Consider the following 25636-nt stretch of genomic DNA (forward strand, 5'->3'; position numbering starts at 1 on the left):
GAGGCAGGCAGATCACCTGAGGTCAGGAGTTTGAAACCAGCCTGGCCAGCATGGTGAAACCCCATCTCTACTGAAAATACAAAAACTAGCCGGGCATGGTGGCGGGCACCTGTAATTCCAGCTACTTGGGAGGCTGAGGCAGGAGAATCACTTGAACCTGGGAGGCGGAGGTTGCAGTGAGCCGAGATTGCACCACTGCACTCTAACCTGGGTGACAGAGCGAGACTCTGTCTCTGGGAAAAAAAAAAAAAAAAAAAAAAAAGATTGGGAAGAAGAGAGTTTGGATCAAAATGTGGATTCTTCTCCATGCTGTTATGTATCTGCTGAGGCGGTTGCTCACAGGTTGTCTGTGAAGACAGGAGGTACTGAGGATTTGGTGCACTGAGGAGATGAGTGTGGAGGCACTGGGGCTCTCCTGAAAGCCTTAGAAACAAGGGTCAGAGATCTGGGACTTGGTTAAATGGCTGAGAGCTCTACCCCAAGTCGCTTCCCAGCCACACGTACCTTGGAGGGGCCCTGAGTTCTCCTTCCATGGTGGAGGTACCAGCAGTCATAACTGACTTACTTTTATAAGCAAGCATGTGCCCATCAATTCACATGCATTATTCCATTCAATTTTTTTTTTTTTTTTTTTTTTTGAGGCGGAGTCTCGCTCTGTCGCCCGGACTGGAGTGCAGTGGCCAGATCTCAGCTCACTGCAAGCTCCGCCTCCCGGGTTTCCGCCATTCTCCTGCCTCAGCCTCCCGAGTAGCTGGGACTACAGGCGCCCGCCACCTCGCCCGGCTAGTTTTTGTATTTTTTAGTAGAGATGGGGTTTCACCATATTAGCCAGGATGGTCTCGATCTCCTGACCTCGTGATCCGCCCGTCTCGGCCTCCCAAAGTGCTGGGATTACAGGCTTGAGCCACCACGCCCGGCCTCCATTCAATTTTTATAATCACCCATTGGACCATACCAATATGATCTCTTCTTTACAGCTGAAGAAACTGGTGCTCAAAGGGGTTAAATAACCTGCCATGGTCACATAGAGAGTAAGTGGTAGAGTTGGGAGCTGAAGCCAGTCCCCTCTGACTCACTGTGCTCTGTGGCTATGATGAATTCTAGTTTCTCATTAAATGAATGATCAGAACCTTGACTTTGGCTCATAATGATTTACAATAATAAAAACTAACATCAACTGAACACTTCCTATGTACCAAGCACTGTGTTAACTGCTTTCAATTTTTCTCATTTGATCCTCATAACAAACCTTATTGTCCTCATTTTATTTTTGAGGAGACAGAGGCATTGAGAGGTTAAGTAATTTGTCCTCAGTTGCATGGCTGGTAAGTGGAGTCAAAATTCAAAATGACACTTAATCACAGTGCTATTCTGTCAGCTTCCCTGTTCATCTATATACCCCCCACCTCTTTTCCTTTCTTTCTTTATGTGGCACTGATTCTGTGCCAGACCCACTGTGTGATTGGGGCAGAGACCCTGGGTGGCCCCAAAACCTGGGCCCCCTGGCTGGTGCCCTCCCTCTGTGCATGGCCCTGCCTCCCTGCAATTCCAGGAGAAGGTGCTTTCTGAGGCAGGGCATTTCCTTTTGTTTTTGCTAAAGGAAGCAAACTCTGTGGCAGGATATCCTCTGCTATGTTTTCATGTTATCTGAGGGAGAAAAAAAAAACAAAACGGGGCCTGCACATGAAAAATGGAGGGGAAGCCATTGCAAGCTGAAGGGTAACCTGTAAACTCTTTGCCGGGGGCCAGTTCAGGGCCTGTTTTCCAAGAACTGTAATGCTGAGGTGGCAAAAGGCAAGCTAGAAGATTTTTGACTTAGGGTAATCTTCCATCCTGATGGGTGGTTTTTGGCGGACTACTCCTCTGATCTCAGCCTTCTCCCTCCAGGGACCAGGCGGTACTGCCTTAGTGATTCTATGAGGATGGTCTTGCTTCAGAGCTGAGGACCCACGCTTGGCCTCTTGTTCATAGTCTTGTCACTGCTGCTGCTTTGAAGGAGTAGAGTTTCAGGCAAGATAAAAGGAAGTCCTCTCAAAGTCCTGTTGATGTGAGGAGCGGGAACTGAAGACAGTCATTTCATGGATGTGTTGCTCTTTTTTCTTTCAGAGCCTCCGGGAATGTGTTTTGTACTTGTGTCTAGATCCCAGAACCCTATTGGATGGGGCCCTAATTTATCCCTAAAACCGAGTCTGAGCAGTGATACATCTTCCAGCCTCCAAGCCTTCCCTTCAGTATTCTGATTTCCTTGACTTTTTTTTCCATACCTTTCTGTATGAAGCAAGTGGAAGGAAGAAAAGGGCCTTTGACTCTAAGCTAGTCTCATAGTCAAAGAGAGGGAAAGAGCAATTAGAGAAACCAGAAGCCTAATTCATTTTAGGAAGTCAGTTTGGGAAGGCTTTTGGGTAGGAGAGGACTCAAACAGGATAAGGGGTGTGGAGAGGTAAAAAGCCTTATAGTTTTTGCCTACTAAGTAGGTATTGTGAACAGCAGGGAAGTTGAAAGCTATGTGGATAGCTCTATCCAGGGAGGTTTTAAAAATTGAAATTGTAACCTAAGGAGTATATTCAGGAAATATTTATTATTTCATTTCTCTGGCTGGTTGTCATGAGCTTGAGAATGTAAGCACCACACTGTGCTGCTGTCTCCTTGGAAGAGGGGAAGGGGGAAGGGACTGTGTGTCACTGACATGATCTTGTGTATGTGTATGGGGTGGAGGAGCTCACTGGAATGCAGTCTGGGGGCAGATTGGACTCTCAGAAATTCTCTTGGGTGGTGGGTGATGGGGAGAGGGTTGCTGTTGAATTCCTGCCTCTTCTCACATCTGGCCCTTTTGGAGTTTACCACACCTCTGAGTAGGGTGTGTGCTGGCCAACATTTGATGGCTTCCTCTCCCTCCGGGGCTTCTTAGGGTCACTGGTTAGAGGTTACTTCTCCCTAGGATGAACACCTATCCTAGTTTGCCCAGAAGTGAGAGGCCTTCTGGAATGGGGACTTTCAGCAGTAACAATGGCGAAGTCCCAGGTAAATCAGCACGATTGGTCAACCTATGGCCTTAACTCCAGTCTTAACTCTAGCTGATACTGGCCAGGGGGCATCATGGAGGTCATTTGGAGACTGGGAACAGAACTTTTTATTCCTGGTGTGCATTCAGCAAGAATGGTTAATGGATCTCCATTTGACTGGCAGGCAGAGACTAATCTGGTCCTAGAATCTGTTTGGCCAGGCTGAGCAAGCTCACAGGTTAATTGAGTTTCCCAGTTTATGTCTGCTTAGTGGGGATGGTGGCTGCTTAGTGGGGAGAGAGTTCAGGTGGTTAGATTTGGATCCTACCTGTGTTCATTTATAGTCCAAAACTTTCAGAAGAGGGTGATTTTATCTTTTTCTTTCTCAGGAATGTATTAGTGGTTCAGAAAATATCACAGACATGGTGTTAATTTACTGTTTTCCTGCTGGGGATATAGGATAGTGGAAGAGAGGGTGGAGAAAGGGAAAAGGAGCACATTTTCTAGAACTCAGCCGTCGTGAGGGAGAAGTGTAAGCCTGTGGGTAGGAGCAGCTTTCCTTGTTGAGCGTAGGCATTTGGCTCAGGAGTTCGAGCACTGATAGTGGAGGCTCTTGGTGGTTATTGTCTGTGGGCAGGGATAATGAAGGGTGACCGACTGTCCCACTTTTAGCCCTGAAAGTCCTGGAAAACCCCCCAGTCCTGGAAAAACTAGGACTGTTGGTAACCCCAGTGGAGGGACAAAGCCCCCAAATGGGCAGTGGGGCAGAGTTTTTGGCCTGAGTACATAAAAGTGATGAGAGTCAGAGCTGAGGACTCAGAGCTGTCTTGGGAAAAAGTCAGAGTCCAGAATTTAAATCACTTAAAAAAAAAAAAAAGAAGTCTTTTTTAAGTGTCCTGAATCAAGAAAACAAATGCATCTGCAGCCCATATCTTCCTGGGCAAGCCCTTATGGATGGGAACAGCTAGAGTGTAGCTGGCTCAGTCACTCTGTCTCAGAGCCAGGGCAGCAGCTAAGAGCAACGGACTGGGGCAAGGGGATCATTTTGGGGTGAAGTGGATGCCGGGGTCCGCAAGATAAGCAGCCTTAAATCAAGCTATTCTGCAGTGTGTTTTTAAAATAAATTTCTTTTTGGAAAATCATTCTCAGACTATCTGCTGCTTCCATAGGTGAAGGTCAGGGTAGCAGAGCTGAAGTGGGACAGGACTTTGGCCTTTTGTCCTGTATGTTTGACCTAGAGGCAGGCTTCAGCAGCTGAGGGAAAGTCCTAGGGAAACTTGACAGAGGTTGGCTGTCTGAGCACCCAGCGGGCCTGCTCAAGCCAGTCTTCCCTGACCCTTAGGAAAAACACATGCACATATACCTGAGCAAGAACTATTTCTGTCTTCCAGCATATAGTATAAGTAGTCATGTGTCCCGTGACCTTTTAAATGGAAACGTAGCCATCCTTTCTCTAAGAATCTACCCAAAGATGTTCTTTGCTTTGTATCTGTTCGATGGGAGAATAAAGTGTCATTGCTTGAGTCCTGAGGGATTTGGGATGAATCTTGTTTCAGTAGACTCTAAGCCCCAGGAGAGTAGGATCTGGTTTCTCTTGCTTACCCCTGAATCCCAGAGCCTAAACTAGTGCCTGGCACATAGATGTTCAGTAATTAATAATTCATTAAGTACCTTTCTGAATGAGGACAGTACACTGAAGGTTGTGGGGCAATGGCTCTCAAATGTGGCTGTACATTAGAAGCACCTGGGGAGCTTTAAAAACCATCTTAATGTCCAGGCCACACTCCATACCTATTAAGTTAGATTCTTTTAGGGCAAGACCGAGGCATCAGTAGTTTTAAAACTCTTAAGGTAATTCCAGTTTGCAGCCCAGCATGAGAACCATTGTGTGTGTGTGTGTGTATGTGTGTGTGTGTAGAGTTTTGTTACTCAGAGTGTGGTTTGTGGACCAGCAACTGCAAGCATCACTTGGGTTCTTTTTTTTTTTTTTTTTTTTGAGATGGAGTCTCGCTCTGTTGCCCAGGCTAGAGCGCAGTGGCCGGATCTCAGCTCACTGCAAGCTCCGCCTCCCGGGTTTACGCCATTCTCCTGCCTCAGCCTCCTGAGTAGCTGGGACTACAGGCGCCCGCCACCTCGCCTGGCTAGTTTTTTGTATTTTTTTTTTAGTAGAGACGGGGTTTCACTGTGTTAGCCAGGATGGTCTCGATCTCCTGACCTTGTGATCCACCCGTCTCGGCCTCCCAAAGTGCTGGGATTACAGGCTTGAGCCACCGTGCCTGGCCATCACTTGGGTTCTTATTAGAAATGCAGGCTCTCAGATCCCATCCTAGACCTAATGAGTTAGAATCTGTATTTTAGTGAGATCCCCAGGGAATTAAAGACTGGGAAGCATGGCTGTAGGGATATAGAGAATCTGCTGGTGTTTAGGGTCCGTGAAGTGCAGAGTAATGGGAAATAAGGCTGGAAAGCAGGCTAGGAAGTTTGGACTTACTGGGCAGGCAGTGGAGAGCCATGAAAAGATCTTGAGCATGGAAGTGATATGATAGGAAAAGGGGGATGGGTCCCTGCCAGTAGGATCCAATGTCTGAGAATGTCACCTTCTCTTGCAGGTGCTGCTTCCGGCAGCCAGCTTGCTGCAGCTCATGGATGTTCGGCAGAACTGCTGTGACTTCCTGCAGTCTCAGTTGCATCCCACCAATTGCCTGGGCATCCGTGCATTTGCAGATGTGCACACCTGCACTGACCTTCTGCAGCAGGCCAATGCCTACGCAGGTAAGGGGGAGCTGGACTGCTGCACCTCCTCCGAGTTTGTGGATCTAATCACCTGGTCTTCTGCAGACTCCTCGAAGATCATGAGAAGTGGTCTCTGCTGTGAAGCAGCTATGATTTAGGTAGGGATACAGGTGGAAAGACAATTAATGATAGGAGAGTTTAGCTCATTGCCAAGTGGAAAATGATTGATTGCCAAGGGGATGGTACAGACAGTAATTTTCACTTGAGTAGAGGAAGGAGATCCAAGAAGACTTGGGGGGTGGGGAGAGCAAACTGAGCTAGGTCTTGAGCGAGGTCTTGTTATTATTAAGAAAACTTTTGCTTTTATCTGAGTGTTCCATGAACATTCTTTTAAAAGTCACGTACTGGCTGGGCGCGGTGGCTCACGCCTGTAATCCCAGCACTTTGGGAGGCCGAGGCAGGCAGATCACAAGGTCAGGAGATCGAGACTGTCCTGGCTAACATGGTGAAACCCCTGTCTCTATTAAAAATACCAAAAAAAAAAAAAAATTAGCTGGGCATGGTGGCAGGCACCTGTAGTCCCAGCTACTTGGGAGGCTGAGGCAGGAGAATGATGTGAACCCAGGAGGCAGAGCTTCCAGTGAGCCGAGACTGCGCCACTGCACTCCAGCCTGGGCGACAGAACGAGACTGTGTCTTAAAAAAAAAAAAAAAAAGTCACGTAGTATTGCAGGGCTTATAATGATGAGGAGTGCCTTGCTCCGCCTTTCCACACCAAGTCTTGTGCTCCAGAGCCACTCACTTTCAATCCTTAACGAATTAAAATCCTGGTTCTGATCCAGCTAAAAGCTACTTTATCTGCTACTCACCTCCATTTATCAAAATAATATGTATAACTGCTATTCTTTGATTTATTAGTTTTAGGTATTATTTGTTGACTTCTCCAGAAGAATAAGATTGAGCTTTCGCAGACTTTCCCCTTATACACATGCAGCCATCCCCGTCTTTATTGTCCAAATATAATTTCCACAACTGAACTAAGTCATCTATTACAATTATAGTGTTTTTTAAGTCAGAAAACTTTAATCAGAAGGGCAGTTAATAATTGTCTCTTTCTCTTGCATAGTGTATGGTTCTACCACTACTTCTTGTTAGAACAGTCCTCAATACATCAGATAATCTGTTGGTTCACTTATTTTTCTTGGGGATGTTCTCTGTGCTAGAGTTTGTCATTCTATTATTTTAATGGGGTTTTGGGAGGGAGTAGAAATGAACATTTACATTCAGTCCACCATGTTTATTTAGCTAGCTGGAAAGAAATCTTCATTGCCACTTGTCCCAGCCTGAGGAAAGATGATGAATGACTAGGAAATAGGTCTGATCATTTAAATTGATAAATTCAGTCACGGCTACCTTCTTCCCTTGCAATAAAGCACCTCCTTCTTCCCCCTGCTCAAGCACTGTCATGGCTGCTATTCTGTTCAGTGTCTCCTGTTCAGCCAGTGTCTGGAAATTTGCTGAGGACCTACTGGCTGCCCACCTGCCAGCTAGCTACCTGTGCTGTGTTAGCCTCTTGGTCAACAAAGCAACAAGCATTTGCTCTGTTCCTTGGCATGCTTTTTCTCTCTGATTAAGTCCCTGACCCCAGGAGCCTGCAGAGACTCTCATGTCTCCCTGCAGCCTGTTTCTGAAGGCACAAGCAAGTCTTCTTTCTGAAGACTTGTAAAGATAGTCTTTATATGATGATTTTTGTGAAGGACATTACCCAGTAGCCTCAATTCTGAGTCCTGCTGATTCTTTCTGGTTCTGAACCTTGACCCTTCTGCCTCTCTGCTGTTCCTGTGCTCTCTTTTCCCTGCATATTCTCCACTGCCTTTCCACCTTCGCTTAGGGAGCCCTGGGGAGGGCTCCCAGTGAAGCCTTTGAAGAGGTCACTTTCTAGATGGATGGATGTGCTAAGGCTTTGCTTTAGCAGGAGCCAAGCTCTTTGCTAAGGCAAACATTTTCTCTGCAGATTGTTTTCACAAATATTTGCTAGTGCAGTGGCAAAGGGGGAGTGTTTAGATGTCAGAAATTCTCTGTCTCCTTCTTCTGCATCTCTTCTTACCAGCCCTCTCCTTCCACATAGTGTGTGCATACATGTGTGTGCACACCTAGCACATATCCCACCCTAATTGGCTGGTATGGTTGTCTGAGGTTTGGGGAGTATACTGAATCCCCACCTTTTTTAAAATTTAAAATTACATTCTAGATTCAAGAGGTACTTGTACAGGTTTGTTACATTTGTATATTGTGTGATGCTGAGTTTTGGCTTCTGTTGACATAGTACCCAATAGGAAATTTATCAGCCCTTGCCCCTACTCCTTTTGGAGTCCCCAGTGTCTGTTGTTCCCATCTTTATGTCCATGGGCACCTGGGGTTTAGTTCCCACTTACAAGTGAAAACATGATATTTGGTGTTCTGTTTCTGTGTTAATTAACTTAGGATAATGGCCTCCAGCTGTGTACATGTTCCTGCAAAGGACATGATTTTGTTCTTTTTTTATGGCTGCATAGTATTCCATGGTGTGTATGTACCACATTTTCTTTATCCAATCCATTGTGGATGGGCACCTAGATTGATTGCATGTCTTTGCTATTGTGAATAGTGCTTAATGAACATATGTGTGCATGTGTCTTTTGGTAGAACAATTTATTCTCCTTTGGGTATATACCCAGTAATGGGGTTGCTGGGTCAAATGGTGGTTCTATTTTTAGTTCTTTGAGAAATCTCAAGACTGTTTTCGGCCGGGCGCAGTGGCTCAAGCCTGTAATCCCAGCACTTTGGGAGGCCGAGACGGGTGGATCACGAGGTCAGGAGATCGAGACCATCCTGGCTAACACCGTGAAACCCCGTCTCTACTAAAAAATACAAAAAACTAGCCGGGCGAGGTGGCGGGCGCCTGTAGTCCCAGCTACTCGGGGGGCTGAGGCAGGAGAATGGCATAAACCCGGGAGGCGGAGCTTGCAGTGAGCTGAGATCCAGCCACTGCACTCCAGCCTGGGCGATAGAGCAAGACTCCACCTCAAAAAAAAAAAAAAAAAAAAAAAAAGACTGTTTTCCACAGTAGCTGAATTAGTTTACATTCCCACTCGCAGTATATGAGCATTCCCTTTTCTCTGCAACTTTGCCGGCATCTGTTGTTTTTTGACTTTTTAATAATAGCCATCCTGACTGATGTGAGATGGTATCACTTGGTAGTTTTGATGTGCATTTCTCTAATGTGAATCCCCACCTTTAATAGGGCTCCCAGGCTCTTCTGGCCTGTCTTTTCCCAACTTTCAACGTCTGTGTTTTCTCCCTTTGCCCCTTTCACTATATGATGATGAGACTCATCTGTGGGAGAGTACAGCAGATGCAGCTAGGAACACATCCATCATTCTGGTGTTCCTTGGTCCTGTTGCTGTCATAGTGATTGAGTTCTGTCCGCATTATGGGTGTGTGTATGCAGACATCCTGATGAATTATTCTTAGCCAGTGTTTATTGAGCTCTCCCTTTGGGTCGTACCCTATGCTAAGCATTTTATTGGCATCATCCCATTTAATGCATACGATAGCTGAGGAAACCAGGGCATAGAGAGGTGAAGTAATTTGTTGAGGTCACATTGTGACAGAAGGGACAGAAGGCAGGATTCAAGCCCAGGCAGTCCTGACTCCAGAGCCAGTGTTTATTACATTCTACAGCTTCTAGGCCCAGTTTGGACATAAGGACACCTGTGAATCAGTAACTGAGGAGTGCATGTGGCTAGAGTTGGCATTTTCCATTGAAAGCATGTTCCGGGAAGCCTGTGCAATGTAGTCACCAAATCCCAACAACCAGACAGTGTAGACAGACATCCAGCTGTCCGCTAGACACAGGGTATGTCGTCATCTTGGGATGGAGGAAGCACCATGTGGGTGCTTCTCTTCCCTGTCAGGTGACTTCCTCCCAGACACATGGAGCCTGTTCCCTCACTGCATGAGTGAGTAGGCCCTCCTACTTTCCCTGGCTGGGTCAGCATGATCTTCAGGCTGAGAGTCTCCTCCCTGTTATGTAGGCCTTCTGTGGAGCCTGTGATCCTCTCCTGGGTGGCTTTCTCTGCAGCCCACTCTGCTCTGCACACTAGGGAGGCAATATTTTTAGAGTAGTATAATGCAGAAGATAAGGTCATGATGCAAAGATGTTAGAAGAAGGGAATGAAGGTTAGATTGTGCAGTATTTAGAGAAGAAGTAGAAAATGATTATCTATGCTTATACACTTGAACCCACCCACTGATGTGGGCCTGCTTTTTTCCTTGTACCCCTGACTTTAGATGGAGCCTGGGGTTCTCTGCCATCGCTGCCTCTTGAGACAGACCTGTGATCTCACTCTACTGTAAGTGCAGGGGTGCAGGCACCCACTAGGGTCACACACAAGGGAAAGCATCGGTCTCTGTGGTCAGAGGCCTCCCTGGACCCAGGCCTTGAGTTAGAAGGTATTTCATGCCAACAAACTACAAGGAGACCTTCCAGATCAGAACTAGGAATCAGACCAGCTAACACTTTGGAACTGAGTAATCCTGAGCCTATTTTCTCCTCTCTATCCTGGGAGTAGCACATCCTATCCTGTTTCCAGGATCATCTGGGGAACAGGGGGAATGGGGAGGAGAGCATTCTATGGAAGTACACACCACTGGGGCTGTGCTGTGGAGCCTCCCTCCCAGCCTCATCATCTGCAGTGAGGGAGCCTCAGAGTTGGGTCCAGGCAGGAGAGACAGGAATCCTCAGGTCACTGCTGTTGCAGACCACATGCACTTTGTGGGAGGAAGTATTTCCAGTACTTCTGGTTTTGGTTTCTCTTTATCTAGATGTCTACTGCAAGCAGGTATGTTCTATGCAGCCTCCCCTACTCTTCCCAGTTTCTGGCTAGCTTTGCTTTGCCTTCACTTGTCTGTAGATTCCAGTTTTGCTGCTGAATCCTCTTTCTTTTCCTTCTCTAAAAAGCTTTCTTTTTCTGTTGTTATTATTGCTATTTTAATAAAACTCATCCCTGACTATTACAGAAAATGCACACGGGTGGGAAGAATATACCACAATCCTACCCAGAGAGAACTGCCAGCAGCACCTTGATGTGTATCCTTCCAGATCTTTTTCATTGTATATGTATGCTTTCCAGTTTAAAAAATTCTAGCCAGGTACAGTAGCAGGTGTCTGTAGTCCCAGCTACTTGGGAGGTTGAGGTTGATAGCTCAAGCTATCATGCATAGCTTGAGCCCAGGAATTTGAGTCCAGCCTGGGGAACATAGCAAGATACCCTATCTCTTAAAAAAACTTGTTAGCAGTATATTCTGAGTGTCTTTCTATGTTAGCAGATACATTTCTATACCATTGTTTGAAAAATGTAGGTAATATATTCAATAAAAGCAATTTATACTCATGACCAAAAAATGCAAACAGTACATAGAGGTATAAAATACAAAGCCAGTCTTCTCCCAGGCTGTCTCTCTGAAGTGGGGAGATCCTTGGTAACCCCCACAGAATTTATATATTATGCTTTTTAACTTACACAAACAGAAGCACTCTGTACTCATTGTACTTTTGTTTGACAATAAAAATCTTGCAATTATTTCCAGACCCTTGTGTATGGCTATATCTTATTCTTTTAACCTGCTGCATCACATGGATGGAGTATAATTTATTTAACCAGTCTTCTATTGATGGACATTAATGTTTCCAGTTTTTTCTTTTCTTTAAAATGCTTCGGTGAGAATTCTTATACATAATATTTTGGAGTATACTTGCTAGTATACCTGTAGGTTACAATCTTAGTAGCATAATTGCTGGATCAAAGAGCGTATACATTAAAAATTTTTTGATAGATTTTGCCAACTTACTCTCTAAACAAATGTGACTTTATTTTAAAGCCAGTTCTTGTCTTCTGATAGGTCCTTGGCTTTTCCGGGGAGAGCACAACTTTGTGGGGGCTGAAGCTTCATCTCTATGTCCAGCTGCCTCTTTCGTTTCCTGTTTGGAAGGGCCCTGTCTCTTCCTGCTGCGGCAGTCCCTCCTGCTTCCTCTGGATTCAGTTTCCCCCTCAGGGAAGTCCCCCAGATCTTTGCTATGATATATGTTATTCTGGGGTAGGGAGGGTAGGTCCTGCAGTTAGAAGCTGACTGCTTAGACTCTTGCCTCAGCTAATGGCATCACAGTCTTCCTGGGCAGCTAGTAGCTGGGAAATGGACCCCAGTGTCTTTCACAGCCTGTTTCTTATACCTCATTATTGTTGTTTCCAGGGACTGCTTAATCTTTAACCTCAGAGGCCAGGGCTTAGGTTTATGGGGACTTTGTTGTTTGGTAATTGGACAGCCATGCACTGGGCCATCAGCAGAGCTGTTTGGGAGGGATGTTAATGGGACTTCATTAATGAAGTAGCAATTAAAATTCTTTGGACATGTTGTTTACATCAGGCTGCCAAAGCTAAGCGAAAACCTCCAGCCATGGGATGGAAAAGCCATTGGATTTCACGTGCTCATGGAGAGAAATGGCCTTTTTTTGATTGATTGAGTCATTTGAGATCATGGAATGAAGTAATTAAATTAAGGGCAGCAGAAAAATTTGGAAAAGCATTAAAAAACATAAATCTCTGACTCAGTGAGAGTCCTCTTCTAAAATTGCTGCTGCTAACTTGTCACCATGAAATAATGATGATGATAATGATGGGCATTTCTATCAGTTTTGAACACTTGCTAGGTGCCAGGAATGGTGCTACATGATTCATAGGCATGGCCTCATTTTGTTCACTTAAGCATAAGAGATAGTTATTATTTTCTCAGCTTATAGGTGAAGAAACTGAAACCCCAGAGAGGTTTAGTAACTTGTACAAGATCATATATTAACAGCTTGTAAGTGGCAGGGCCAGAGGGAGGCCAGCTGACTGCAGAGGTCTGTGTCCTAAGCCCCGCTACTTATTTCTCACCCACCCAGACCAGACCAGCCTATTTTCCATGATGAGTGGCTCACTCCTGCCTCTCTTGGATTTTCTGCATCTAATTTGAAGGTGGCAAATGAAGCAGTAGTGCAGACACAGATAGGTTTCGTTGCTTGCTCTTTGTTAGGATTTTAGGAAACTTCCCTTGTTCCATTTTCTGGGTTATGGGGAACCTGACTGTTGAATCAAAAGCACTGTTATGGCCCTTGGCTGTGTGTGTGCATGCGTGTGTGTGTGTGTGTGTGAGAGAGAGAGAGAGAGAGAGAGAGAGAGAGAGAGAGAGAGAGAGAAAGAAAGAAAGAAAGAGAGGAGAAAGAGGACAACACATAATATAAGGCAACATGGAAAGAGAGCTATTTCCTGCCTTCCCAGGGAGTGTGGAGGTAATAATATTTAGAGTCTGAGGGCTGGTGGTCATGACCCTTCTGAGAAGAGATCAAGGTAGGTCTCTGTTACTTCCCTGTGGGAGCTGAGTCTTTTCCCTAGAGCAGAGAAACTGTGAGCCTGGAAAGCTAAATATTGATTCAAGAAAGCTTGCCTCTGGCCTCTAAAAACAGAGTAAGAAGGGGCAGAAGAGAGGGTTTTAAGGCAGTTCTGTGGTTTTATTTTTTCACCCTGCCAAAATGTTTCCATTTTGTTTGTGTGTCCACCTGTGTCAGCCAGTCTGTCCTGAGAGTGTGACCTGTGGTTCAGTTCAGAGGCACTCACACCTGTTCCCTGGGGCTGCTGGCCCTGGGAATTATGGCTCTTATGGGGTTTATTTCATCTGTACAGGTCAAGGAAGTCACAGACGGGTCATCATTCCATTTGTTCTAAGCTTGTAGGTTAGATGAACCAGATCAAAGGTTTAGGTTTATTTCATTCCATGAAGAGAGAGGAATAGTCCTGGGGCTAGCTTGAGAGGTTGCCTGAGCCCTAGGCAGTCTTGAAGAACAGTCAGGAAAGTGCAGTAATAATTTTAGAGCTCAATATATACAGAGATTATGCTGGAAACTGAGAATTCAGCTTCAAATAACACAGACTTGGTCCCTGACCTCATGGGGCTCCCAGTCCCAATAGAATAGAAAGATTCATGTAATAAAGCAGAGTGATTAGGGATATGATTGTTATTTCTTGTTTGAGGGGCTTTGGGAACCCCAAAGACTATCATTTCCTCTGGCCTAGTGGATGGAGGGATTAGGGAAATACCTTAATTCCGGGGTTAGGTCTGAGATTTGAACCCGGAATTGACTCCAAAATGCCAAGAAGTTAGGAATTGAGGGACTAAGATTATTCTATTTTTTCCCCCCAAAAAAGGTTTTTAGATACATATCCTCTGTCTATGCCTCTCTCTGTCTCCTTCTATGTCCAGCACCCCAAGAGGGGTTCTTAAGGTTTTCTGATGTTTATGTTGAATTTTACCCCAGTGGACTGCTCAGGATTGGTGTTTATCTTGGTACCTAAGATACTCATCAGAATATTTGTTATTACAATTGGGCAGTCTTGGTTTCAAAACCTGGCTCTACCAGGTTTACTGTTCTGTAAACCTAAGCACATGTCTTAGACTTTCTGAGCTTCTGTTTCTCCATCTGTAAAATGGGGATGTTGATACTCACTTTAGTAGGGCTTTTGTGGGGATTGAGAGACATAATATATGTAAAATGCTTAGAATGGTGTTAGCTAGTATTAGGAAATGGCCTCAACTTTCTCCGAGATGCAACTGTATCCTCAGAGAAAGCCCTTGCCTGGGAATGTATCACCCAAATTTTATCATCCTTTTAATATTGGGAAGATATGTTTGTGTTGCTTGGATGGGGAAAAGACTGAAAGTTATATGGTGCCTCTTCCTCTTCTCCATAATTTCCCATCCACATGGACAGGAACATACTCATTGTGTTTTACCAAGCAGGACATGGAACTTAAACAATATTTGTTACTTATAGTAAAGCCCGGTTGACAAGGACTCTTAACTAGAACCCTTAATTAACTGACTTATTTCTCTCTGTGTCCACTCCTCTTTAAGAAAAAGACGCAAAACGATAAGAAAAGTTAGTTATTATTGGAGAGTTACCCTTCAAGGGCTAGCCCATGGTTAAAAGGTACTATGCCCCCGGCACATGCATTCTTCCCCCAGAATCTAGCCTTGTCTGCCTCTCCATTGCATCTCCAAAAGCCGGGCAGAGCTCCTCATACTTAGGGAGTGCTCAGCAAACCTTTGTTGGACGAATGAAGACATCACCTAGGTTCTAGCTAGACTTCACTATTACTGTTCTTTACACATGCTCTGAATTTTCCTGTTCCCTGTCTTTGTTTGTACTGAAAGTACCTCTCTCAGTCATGTGAGAGGTAGACTTTGGGATGGAGTTATTGGTGCCTTGTCTTGTCTTGCTTGCGAGGCAGTAGGCTGCTTGTAGACATCAGTCCTAGTTTCTTCATTTTTGAAGAAATGCTGCATTTGATACATCATACATTATGAGTTATCTAGCACCTGCAATGGACTCAGTAAATGTGAGTTGCATCTATTTCTTTATTTAATGCCCATATCACCTTTATGAGATATGTACTATTATTATTTCCATTTAATATATGGGAAACCTGCAGCCTCAAGGAACTGAATAACCTGTATCACTGGACAGTTTGCTGAATTCGATAGAATTAAATTTGGTCTCTAAGATCTTGCAGGTGCACAGCCTTGCCCATAGGACCTGCAGTCCCAAAGGATGTGTTACATTTTTTTTTTTTTAAATAGAGAGGGGGCCTCACTTTATTGACCAGGTCTTGAACCCCTGGCCTCAAATGATCTTCCTGCACAGGCTTCTAAAGTGTTAGGATAATAGGTGTGAGCCACTGTGCCTGGCTCCAAGGGATATCTTGATTATACAGAGAATCTTTTCTGTTAAAGAGCGGTGCTGCTGGCCGCAGTGGCTCACACCTGTAATCTCAGCACTTTGGGAGACTGAGGCGGGTGGATCATCTGAGGTCAGGAGTTCGAGACCAGTCTGACCAACATGGTGAAACCTTGTCTCTACTAAAAATACAAAAGATCAGCTGGACGTGGTTGTGGACGCCTGTAATCTCAGCTACTCGGGAGGCTGGGAGGCGGAGGTTGCGGTGAGTCAAGATTGTGCCGTTGCATTCCACCCTGGGCAACGAGCGAAACTCCATCTCAAAAAAAAAAAAGTGTTACTGCTCACAGAACCGGACTTTGGAAAGCGGGAACACAGGCTGATAATATTCATCCTTCATAAAATGGATGGCAAAGCCTGGGAAGAAGTGACTATAAGACATGAGCCCAGGTCTTCTGACCCTTTAGCCAAGGCTCTTTATTACATTCTCCATTAATACATTAAAAGCAAAGCAAAACAAAACAAAACAAAAAACCCAAATAATTGTTCAAAATAGAAGATGATTCAGGAAGGTATCTTCTGGGGGCAAAGTGGGTTCTTTCCAGGAAGCAGCTGTGGAGAGGGCTGACTGGAATACAAAGTCTTCTGGGGAAATCCTATTTCCCAGGAAATGGAGTTAGCTGGAGCATCCTGTTTCTGTCTTTTCTATCCTGTTGTTTCTTGAGTGTTGCTAACAGAGAGGGGACCCTAGTTCAAAGACCTTGGGGGTTACCCCTGTCTCCTCAGACTAAATGGAAAAGGGAAGGCATTTTCCTCTTTGATCCCTTTCTTTGTCTCTTTCCGCTTATGCCCTACAAACCTCACAGATCCCTGGGTGCCAGCCCTGGGTGAGAAGCTGCTGCCTGCTATTTCTCTTGTTGCCCCTTCCCCACTAGATACTGCTTCCTGGGAGGATTTCTGAATGGGATTTCAATGGAAGGTTCCAGATGGGCAGAGAAGCAGCCCACTTCAGAAAGAAGGGGTTTAGATTCAAACCTTGCAGCAGGGGAGGGACAGAGAGATGGAGGTGGGGTGCTGACTACTTTCTGTCTTGATTTATCTCTAAGGATTTCTAATTTGTTCCCCATATCACCTAGAATATACATTACTGTACTTCTTTTATCTTCCCTTTTAAAATCTAAGCCTATCTACAGCCTTATGAGCTCTAAGGAAATTTTTATTTCACAGCATAGAATTTTACTTTCTTACCTCCTCTTGTTCTTTTCCCTTCTCCAGCTGTCAGGTTTTTGGTCAGCCAAAGATACATGTGGGAAGGCCAGATGTGGCTCTGGGCCAGAGATGTTGGTGCTGGTTTGCGGGACTCTCCTTAGAACCTTGTGGTCCTGCTGAGCTCAGCTGTGGCTGGTCCAGAGAGCCTCAATGTCCTGTGCTTGCTCATGGTGTGGTGGCTTGTATGGTGACTGCTTTTTCTATCTGCTGTTTCTTGGGTGTTACCAATTGACAGGGGACTGTGGTTCAAAGACTTCTTGGATCAGAAAGGGAATGGAGGGAGAATCCAGTACTTTCCCAGCCTCCAGCCCAAGAATAAATTCTCACCATCCAAAGAAGATTGCTCTCTTGCTTTTATTTTAAGATCTTTAGCAATGAACACTTAAAAAATAATACTGTCGAGTCTTAAATATTTCCATAGTTAAGAAGGTTTTTTGAATGTTTCACTTAAAAATTAAAGGCTTTTTTTGGTATTGATATACAGAGAAGCAAAGACCAACTTCTTACCGTGTTGATGTTGACAGTTGGTTCCCTTCATAAAGAAACTGACTTTCAGATTTGTCTTATTATGTATAAACATTTCTGAGTTTCAAGATGGACAACCTTTAGTTGTGACCGTGGTAATATCAATAGGCTGGTGTGGAGCAAGTGGGGAGCCCTTTTTGTCCAGTGGAAGATGGAAAATATTGTTTATAACTCAGTATTTGAGAGTAAACTATTCACGTTTAGGGAATCTGGATGAAGGTAGAAATTTGTGTGAGAATTCTTTGGGTCTAAAATTATTTCAATATAAAAAGTTAAAAATGATTTTCACAAGAAATGATTTAAATCTTAAATTATTTGTTTGATTTTTATGAAGTTAATGAAGTCAGGTGCAGTGGCTTGTGTCTATAGTCCCAGCTATTCAGGAGGCTGAGGCAGGAGTATCACTTGAGCCTAGGAGATCATGACCAACCTGGGCAACATAGCAATGATGCCGTTGGCCCAAAAACATAATCATAAATGGCAAAGCCAGGATTTGAACCTAGGCTCCTTCTTTCTGAAGTAGATGACATTTCAGTGAATATAATTCTCTAATAGCAGGATGATGACCTGCAAAAATGTCAGGGTAGGAATTGTTCCTGGCATTTCCCTTCTGTGGACCTTAGGCCTGTGGGTTTTATCTTATTCTAGTTGTCACCACATTCCCCTCTGTCTTACAGTTCCATAGGCCTGGCTCTGTCGACTGTTCTAGGGGTGGTAGGGTCACCTTGTTGCCACCACACCTGGATGAATGCTTAATTGGGCCTCCTCATGAACCAGAGACTCACAAAAGTAGGCTTGACTTTGGGCAAGAAAGAATGATCCCATCTTCTGACCTTCTAATGTTGACTTCCTATAAGAACCCCCAGAGATCTCTCAGACACACAACAGTTCTGACCCATTTTTGTTTGGCTGAGCTTCAGGGTGCACTGTCTGCAACTCCACCAGCTTGCACTCTGAGGGGAAATGAGCTCAATTATGGAGGCAGGTCCCAGTGAGGCTTTTCTGCAATGCTATTATTAATCTCATGGAGCATGGAAAAAATACAAACTCAGATCTGTCTGCCCCATTTTCGTCTGTGTTGATGTTCAGGACAGAGGATCATAGTGGATGCCATCACTGCTGAATTAAAAGGCAAGTTTCCCTCCAGCCATGATGTCTCTGTCTTTGTTTCACTCCCTTTCCCTCCATGGCCTCCCCGGCCCCCTCCAGGACTCTACTGTGAATCCCACAGATTGTCTTGGAAGGGCAGGAGTGTGTTATAACTTTGTTTTGTTCTGCTTTTTTTTTTTGGAACAGAGCAGCACTTTCCAGAGGTGATGTTAGGAGAAGAATTTCTTAGCCTGAGTCTGGACCAGGTGTGCAGCTTGATATCCAGCGACAAGCTGACCGTTTCTTCAGAAGAGAAGGTATGATGTGGCTCATTGGGGAAACAGGAACCTCACTTGTCAGGTGGTCATGGGAAGGACTTGTGGTTTGGTGAGATCTTTTCTTTCTTTTTTTTTTGAGACGGAGTCTTGCTCTGTTGCCTAGGCTGGAGTGCAATGGTGAGATCTTGGCTCACTGCAACCTCTGCCTCCCAGGTTCAAGTGATTCCCCTGCCTCAGCCTCCTGAGTAGCTGGGGTTATAGGCATCTGCCACCACGCCCAGCTAATTTTTTGTATTTTCAGTAGAGACAGGATTTCACCATGTTGACCAGACTGGTCTCGAACTCCTGACCTCAGGCAATCCGCCCGCCTTGGCCTCCCAAAATGCTGGGATTACAGGTGTGAGCCACTGCGCCCGGCCAATCTTTTGTTTTCTTTCAGAGAAAAACAACAGCTTTTTTTTCTTTTAAATCCCTTTAAAAATAAAAAAAAAAAAGGCTTTCTGGCTCATGACGGCTACATTCTAGACTTTTTAGAGAAGAAATGACAGTGATGACAATGACGACAAAGCTGCCACTATTTACTGAACACTTACAGTTTGCCAAACACTGTGCTGAGTGCTTTATGTTCTTGGGCTCATTCCCTCTACGATAACCCAGTGAAGCAGGCATTGCTATTGTCCCCACATTACAGAAGAGGAAGCAAATTCAGATTCCTCTTCTACCAGGAAAAATGTCTCTATGCTGGTAGATGTAGTCTACTATAGTGAAAATAACATGAGCTTCGGTGTTGGCCAGCAGGGTCCAAATCTCAGCTCCAGTATTTACAAAGTAGTATGTGACCTTGGGTGAGGTACTTTGCCTCTTCTTTGTTTCCTCATTTTGTAAAGTGAGGATTATAGTATTAGAACATATTCCACAGGGCACTTAATTTGGATAAAATATGTAAAATGCCTGGTATAGTCCTTGGTACATAGTAGGTGTTCAGTCAGTATTAGCCCAGTTTATTATTTACCCTGCACCTGGAATTAATCCCTTCCTCCTCTGTGTTTCAGGATAACACTCACCTTGTTCTCTTTTTCATTGTACATAGTTAGTTCTGAGCTGATCCTCCTCCCACATTCAACTGAGTTCCTTGATGGTACAGACTACATCTTATTCCTTTCTGTACCCTCAGAAATGCTCAATAAATGTTTTTTGAATGTCTTAGTTCACTCTTTGCATCCAAGCTTGAGGCTCTTTCTTGAGGGAATATTTCAGGAGAAACATTGACAAGAATTTTATATACGAGATGAAATTGTATTCGCATGTCCAGAGAATGGGGTAAAATTCATGAACCCCTGCCTGCCATCCTGGAAAAGTTTGATCAAGAAGAAAAACAGTCGTTTGTTAAAACTGTGGGCTTCCCTGAGATTAGCAATGGATCCCCCCCAGAAGGTGACTGGCACAATCAACTGGACTCTCCCTTAGGCTCAGGGAGGCCTCAGCTTCCTTGAATGCATATGTGCACATAGGACCCTTCCTGCCTTAAGGTCAGAAACTGAGAGGATGCCCTTCCTTCTTACCAAGCATATTTACTATCTGTTCTGATTTTGCTAGCAAATTGGCACAATTGGAAGGAATGAACCAGTCAGTTGATTGGCTATGTGAATATTAAGACAGTTGGTCAATTTGGGGCCCCCTTGATTATGTTCTAAGTGTAGGGTGAGAAAATGGAAGCACTCATATAAACAGCAGAATTTGAATCATCCTGGGGTATGTGGGTTGAGAGTGGGGGACCCTGTTACTTTGAATTCATGCTGGCCCATCCTGCTCTTGAGATCATAGGAAGTTTTCTGCATGTGAAGGCTAATCTGTGCTTGCTGTGTCTGGGTGGGAGTAGGGGTGGATTGTTAATAGGGAGAGGCATTATAGTGCCCTGAAAACCACTTGGGCTTTGGATGCAGGCAAACCTGGTTCTAGTGTCTGCTTTCTGGCTATATGACTTTGAGAAGTCACTAGTCTCTTTCAACCTTAGTTTCCTTAAATTTAAAATGGGAAATCTGAGTCCCTCCTCTATAGAGTTGTCATGAGGCTTAGAGATAATGGATATAAAATACCAAATAGAGTGTTTGGCAGGTACTCAATAAATGGCAGTTGTCATTGTAATTGCCACAATCATCTGTTTTTAGGCACCATTAATAATGATAATGGTATCAATTTTGCCATTGATAATGGTGAAATATGCCATTGAGTTAATTATATCTTTCCAGAAACAAAGAAGCATGACTTTAAATGTATGCACTTAAAAATTGTTTGCAGTGTTGCTCAATAATTCATATGCTTACATATGAATTGCTGTTTCTGTATAGCCAGAATTTGGAGTATAGGTATTTTTCACATTAACCAAGTTCTATTTCATATTTGCTTCTTGGAACTTATATGTAACTTCAGAATTATGTGCTGCTTTTCATGATGTTGATCTCTTTAGTACTGTTAAGGTTGGCAGTGTAATTTTGAGGTTTATCAAAGAATAGTGGGTCTTGGTGTACATTTTCTCTTTGGCTAACCTCATAGTTTTATTCCTCCATAATTGATCATGTCTTGCTGGAAGTTAAATAGCTGGAAGCTTCTGACAATTGGATGTTTTTCATTTTAATGCTAGTCCTTTAGGCTTTGAAAATTCTGTGTCTGCTCCAGGAGATTTAGTGATTTCTACTCCCTTTAATTACATTGTGTGTGATAAGCAATCTCTTGCATGCATAATAACCTTTCCTTTCAATACTGTTTTATAGTGGAATTTTAAAATGTATTTGAAGTAATATTAGGGATCTTAAGTTAAAATTCAATGGCATATAATGTTAACAGTTGCAGAAAACTCAACTGGGTTGGTAATCAAATATCTTGTGTTCCGCTGAATCCACACTTAACAGCATAACAGCAATTATGACTTACTTTGCGCACAGCCCACAGATTTCTTTGAACATATATTATAAAATGAAGCCAGATTTCAGACATTAACATGTAAAAAACACATGCATCTTAAAATAGAGGAAATGTAATATTTTACTATTAACGATGAGTATAAGTAACAGGCAGCTTTCATCTTGGGAGTTTGCAAGTATGAGTTCTACAGTCAGAGGGGTTGAGTTTGAATCTTGAGTTCCCTATTTAAACAAGCTGAGAACCCTTGGCAAGTTGTTTATCTCCCACAAGAATGTATGTACCATATACAAGTAGACAGACAGGAATTTTGTCTGTCTGCTTGTCGCTGCTGGAGTGGTATCAGGTTCATGGTAGACACTGAAAAAATAGCTGTTGAAAGAATGAATAAAAGAACCTCCCTATGGCTCAGTTTTCTCATCTGTAAAAGGTGAGTAATGGTAGTATAGTATCTATCTTGTAGGTTATGAGGATTAAATGGGATGATATATGAAAAGTGCTTAGAATAGAGGAAGTGTTCATTACTGTAAGATACTGTTGTTATTGCTGCTATTATTATGGTTATTACTACTAGTACTGCTCCTAGTAGTAGTCATAACTGTTGACTGGGGCCTTTCTTAAGGGGAAGTCTTCCCAGTGCCCATATTGGTCTGGGCTGTTGGCATGACCTGGGGCCCAGTGCCTAGCAGAGTCAGAGAGTGATTGTGACCTCATGCTCCCCAGTGTCCCCAGCCCTGCCTGGACCCCTCCCAGAGCGCAGAGACTGTTCTTCTTCCAACATCACTTACTTTTGCCCATTCCCATTCCTTATCTCCTCTACTGCCCTCAAACACCTTGAGGGCTGTGAGGGTACCTTAGTTATCTTTGTATCACACACAATGCCTGACTCAGTGCCCCAGGAGGTGCCACGGAAGGACTCAGCAGATGTTCCCCAAGGGATTGAAGCACACTGGGGCTGGACTCTGCACTGAGCCAGCTGAGGTTATGGGAATAATTTTAACAGTTTTCTAGATAATAAGGACAGATAGGGGAATTAGAGGGTAGGGGAGGGCATGAATCCTTGCCATTTTCGCTCTTGTTTTTCCTTCATGTGGTTTTTATTTTAGAATTCTTGTTATTGAGAGAGGTCAAATGGTTGTGATGGGAATTACACAAAATCACTAGTTCATTGTGTAGGACCTTCCCCTTCCTCATGTCATGCCAGACCCCTATTGACTTCAACAGGGATGGCACCATGTTCAAGAGGTTGAAGAAGAGGCCCGGAGGCAGCGAACAAGACTTAGGGTTTATTGAGGTCACTTACATACCAGGCTGTCCAGTGGTGGCAGGCTGGACAGGAAATTGCAACTTCTTGTAAAATGCATGCAGTTTATATAGCATTTTCACTTAACACCCTCCTGCTGGTGACCTTCACCTGGCAACCTTCATTTAACACAAAACAAAGGGCCCCAATCCCCGATATGGCCTGTATTTCCCAGGATGGGCTGGGGTTCAGATGTTCCTCATAGATAAAGAATGAATCTCCAGGTTCTTGATTCCTTAGCTTGGAACACTGAACACACATTCTTTGTAGACCATAGAGTCATTCTCAGGGTATGCTTAAGTTATTGCTGTCAGGTGCATCTATCATACACTCCACTACTCTGAGGGCAAAGCCAAGAAGTTTAAAGCAAGGCATCTGATTCTTCCACATGGTGGGCATTGAGGGGTCAGGGCTAAGCCTGTGAGCTGACAGCATGTTTATTGTATTTCCCTTTGAGACACAAAGTTCAGCTCTGGCCATGAACATCCTCAGTGACCAGTGACCCAGGGGCAGTGTAAACAACCTTCTGGGACAAATCTACTCTAAGGAAAGAGATATGACTCCTGAGTTCGAGTGCAGTTTTGCCATTGAATTGCTGTGGGACCTAGCAACTTACTGGCCTTCTTTGAATCTTGGCTTTCCTAGCTGGTAAATATATTTCTCCATCTCAAGATCCCATGTCTTCTTATGAAACACTATTAAGGCTTTTCAGAGACACCTCTGAGTGAGTCTTAACAGGGAAATGGCCTGTATTTTAGATACCAGTCAGGGAGAAATTTATTTATTTATTTATTTAAATTTTTAATTCTTATTGTTATTATTTTTTATTATACTTTAAGTTCTAGGGTACATGTGCATAACGTGCAGGTTTGTTACATATGTATAAGACGTACATACAGTAGAATGCATGAATAAGTGGAACTTTGATGAGTTTTCACAACGCATACAGTTTGCTTTTTCTTTTTACTTTTAATATGAAGTAATTTTGTACTTGCCAAAAAGTTGCAAGCACAGTCCACAGATCTCTTATTTGCTCTTTACCCAGATTCCCAGTTTTTTAACAAGTTGCAAGGAAGTCGCATACATTATATACCTTTATTTCTTAATAATTCTGCATTTTCTGAGGACAAGGCTGTTCTCTGATTTAGAAAATTTGAGTTTGATATAACAGTTTTATAAGTCTCTTTAAAAAATTAGTGTTAAGTATGTTCTGGAATAAGAACTATAGGTTACTTTCTCTTTGCACTATCACATTTTAAAATGTGCTGTTGTCTCCTTAAACTGCATTTTATAGGTCAAATTCTGATATCTTATTTCTTGGGAGCAACTGGGCCCTTGTCTCCCAGGATCATTGGTGTTCCATGCCCTTCTGTCTGAATTCCTTGCCTTTCCAGCCAGGTGGTTGTGGGAGGCAGGCTGGAGAGCCTCGGCCGGTGGCCTGGGCTTACATGATTGCTGTGGAGGCATTGCCAGGTGACTGAGCAGGTGTACCCTGCTGCCTAGGCCGAGCTGTTGGCAGCCCTGCCTTACTCTGAGGTTATCAGAGTTGCCAGCTTCTCAGCTTGCCAACAGTGATCTGTTAACGCCCTACCTTGGTGTTACTCTTTTTACTGTTCTCCTTTGGGAGAACACCCATGCACAGAACGGGTGTTCTCCCAAAGGACACTCATGCACAGAATACCACAGCACTGTGCCCCCAAATCTACCATGACCAACCAGTGTTCTCCAGGTACATTTCACACATCATTTTTTTTAAAAACAGGAAGCTTGTATTGAAGTAAGTTCATGGAGAAGTAAACAAATAAAGTATACAATTAAACTTTTTACAAAGTAAAATACCCACATAACTAGCACCCAGATCAAGAAACAAACCCCAGAACCCCCTTCCAGTTACTACCCCCTATCCTGGGAAGGGCACCTACCTTCTTTGCTTCTCATTCCTTGGATGAGTTTTACCCATTTTGGAAGTTTATATAAATTGAACAATGGTGCGTATGTGCTTTTGTGTCTGATTTTTCCTGTCCAGCATGACGTTCAGAACATCATTTCTTACCCTCACAACAAGTTGCAAGGCAGAGATTACTGTCTTCATTTTGCAGAGGAAGAAACTAAGGGTCAGAGAGGTGACACAGCTCATTAACAGTAGACAACTCCATGATGTGAAGCTGTGTGTGTCTGCCTCCCGAGGCCCGCTCCTTATTAATGCATCCCACCCTGATGAGGGGTACAGAGATGAGTGACAGCTAGTCATTACTATTCAGGGGCTCATAGTCTGGTGGGCAGACATACTGAAAACATGTGTCCACAGTATGTGGCCAAGAGAAATAATTGCTTATAATTATAGTTCAAGGAAAGCACGTGGAATATTTTATTCCAGGTTGTTGCATAGGAAAGACATCATGGAAAAGAGAATCTTTGAGCTAAACTTTGGAGAATGAGAGTAGAATTTTGGAAAGCCATTTAGGTTGGAGGAATAGTAGGACTATTCCTACTGAAGACTTGGAAGTTTGGAATAGTTTGTTCTTGGGGAGAAAAGTAACCTCTGTGATGAGAATCAAGGATCTTCAATGGGGTATGGTGGGAGATGAGGCTGGGAATGGGGTAGGAGTCTGTGAAGAGATTTAAGGAATGAGAACTTTCTTCTTGAAGTCAGTATTTGCCTAACTGTATCCCATAAAGACAGTATTACAAGATTTTTTTTTTTTTTT

The 25636-nt window shown here is 43.8% G+C and overlaps 1 protein-coding gene across 7 annotated transcripts in view; it reads left to right on the top strand.

The window, feature by feature from the left end:
* KLHL3 (kelch like family member 3) overlaps positions 1-25636 on the top strand; it is a 283454-nt gene that overhangs the window by 203274 nt on the left and 54544 nt on the right. For all 7 annotated transcript variants that reach the window (XR_004430048.1, XM_033181127.1, XM_033181126.1 and 4 more), the window contains 2 exons: positions 5612-5774; positions 18636-18745. Coding sequence is in view for 6 of the 7 variants with exons in the window: in XM_033181127.1 (XP_033037018.1) it covers positions 5612-5774; positions 18636-18745 (273 nt within the window). In the remaining variant the exon portion in view is untranslated. The remainder of the gene's footprint in view (positions 1-5611; positions 5775-18635; positions 18746-25636) is intronic.

The sequence above is a fragment of the Trachypithecus francoisi genome, unplaced genomic scaffold (genome assembly GCF_009764315.1).
Source record: "Trachypithecus francoisi isolate TF-2019V2 unplaced genomic scaffold, Tfra_2.0 Lachesis_group2, whole genome shotgun sequence".
Taxonomy (NCBI): Eukaryota; Metazoa; Chordata; class Mammalia; order Primates; family Cercopithecidae; genus Trachypithecus; species Trachypithecus francoisi.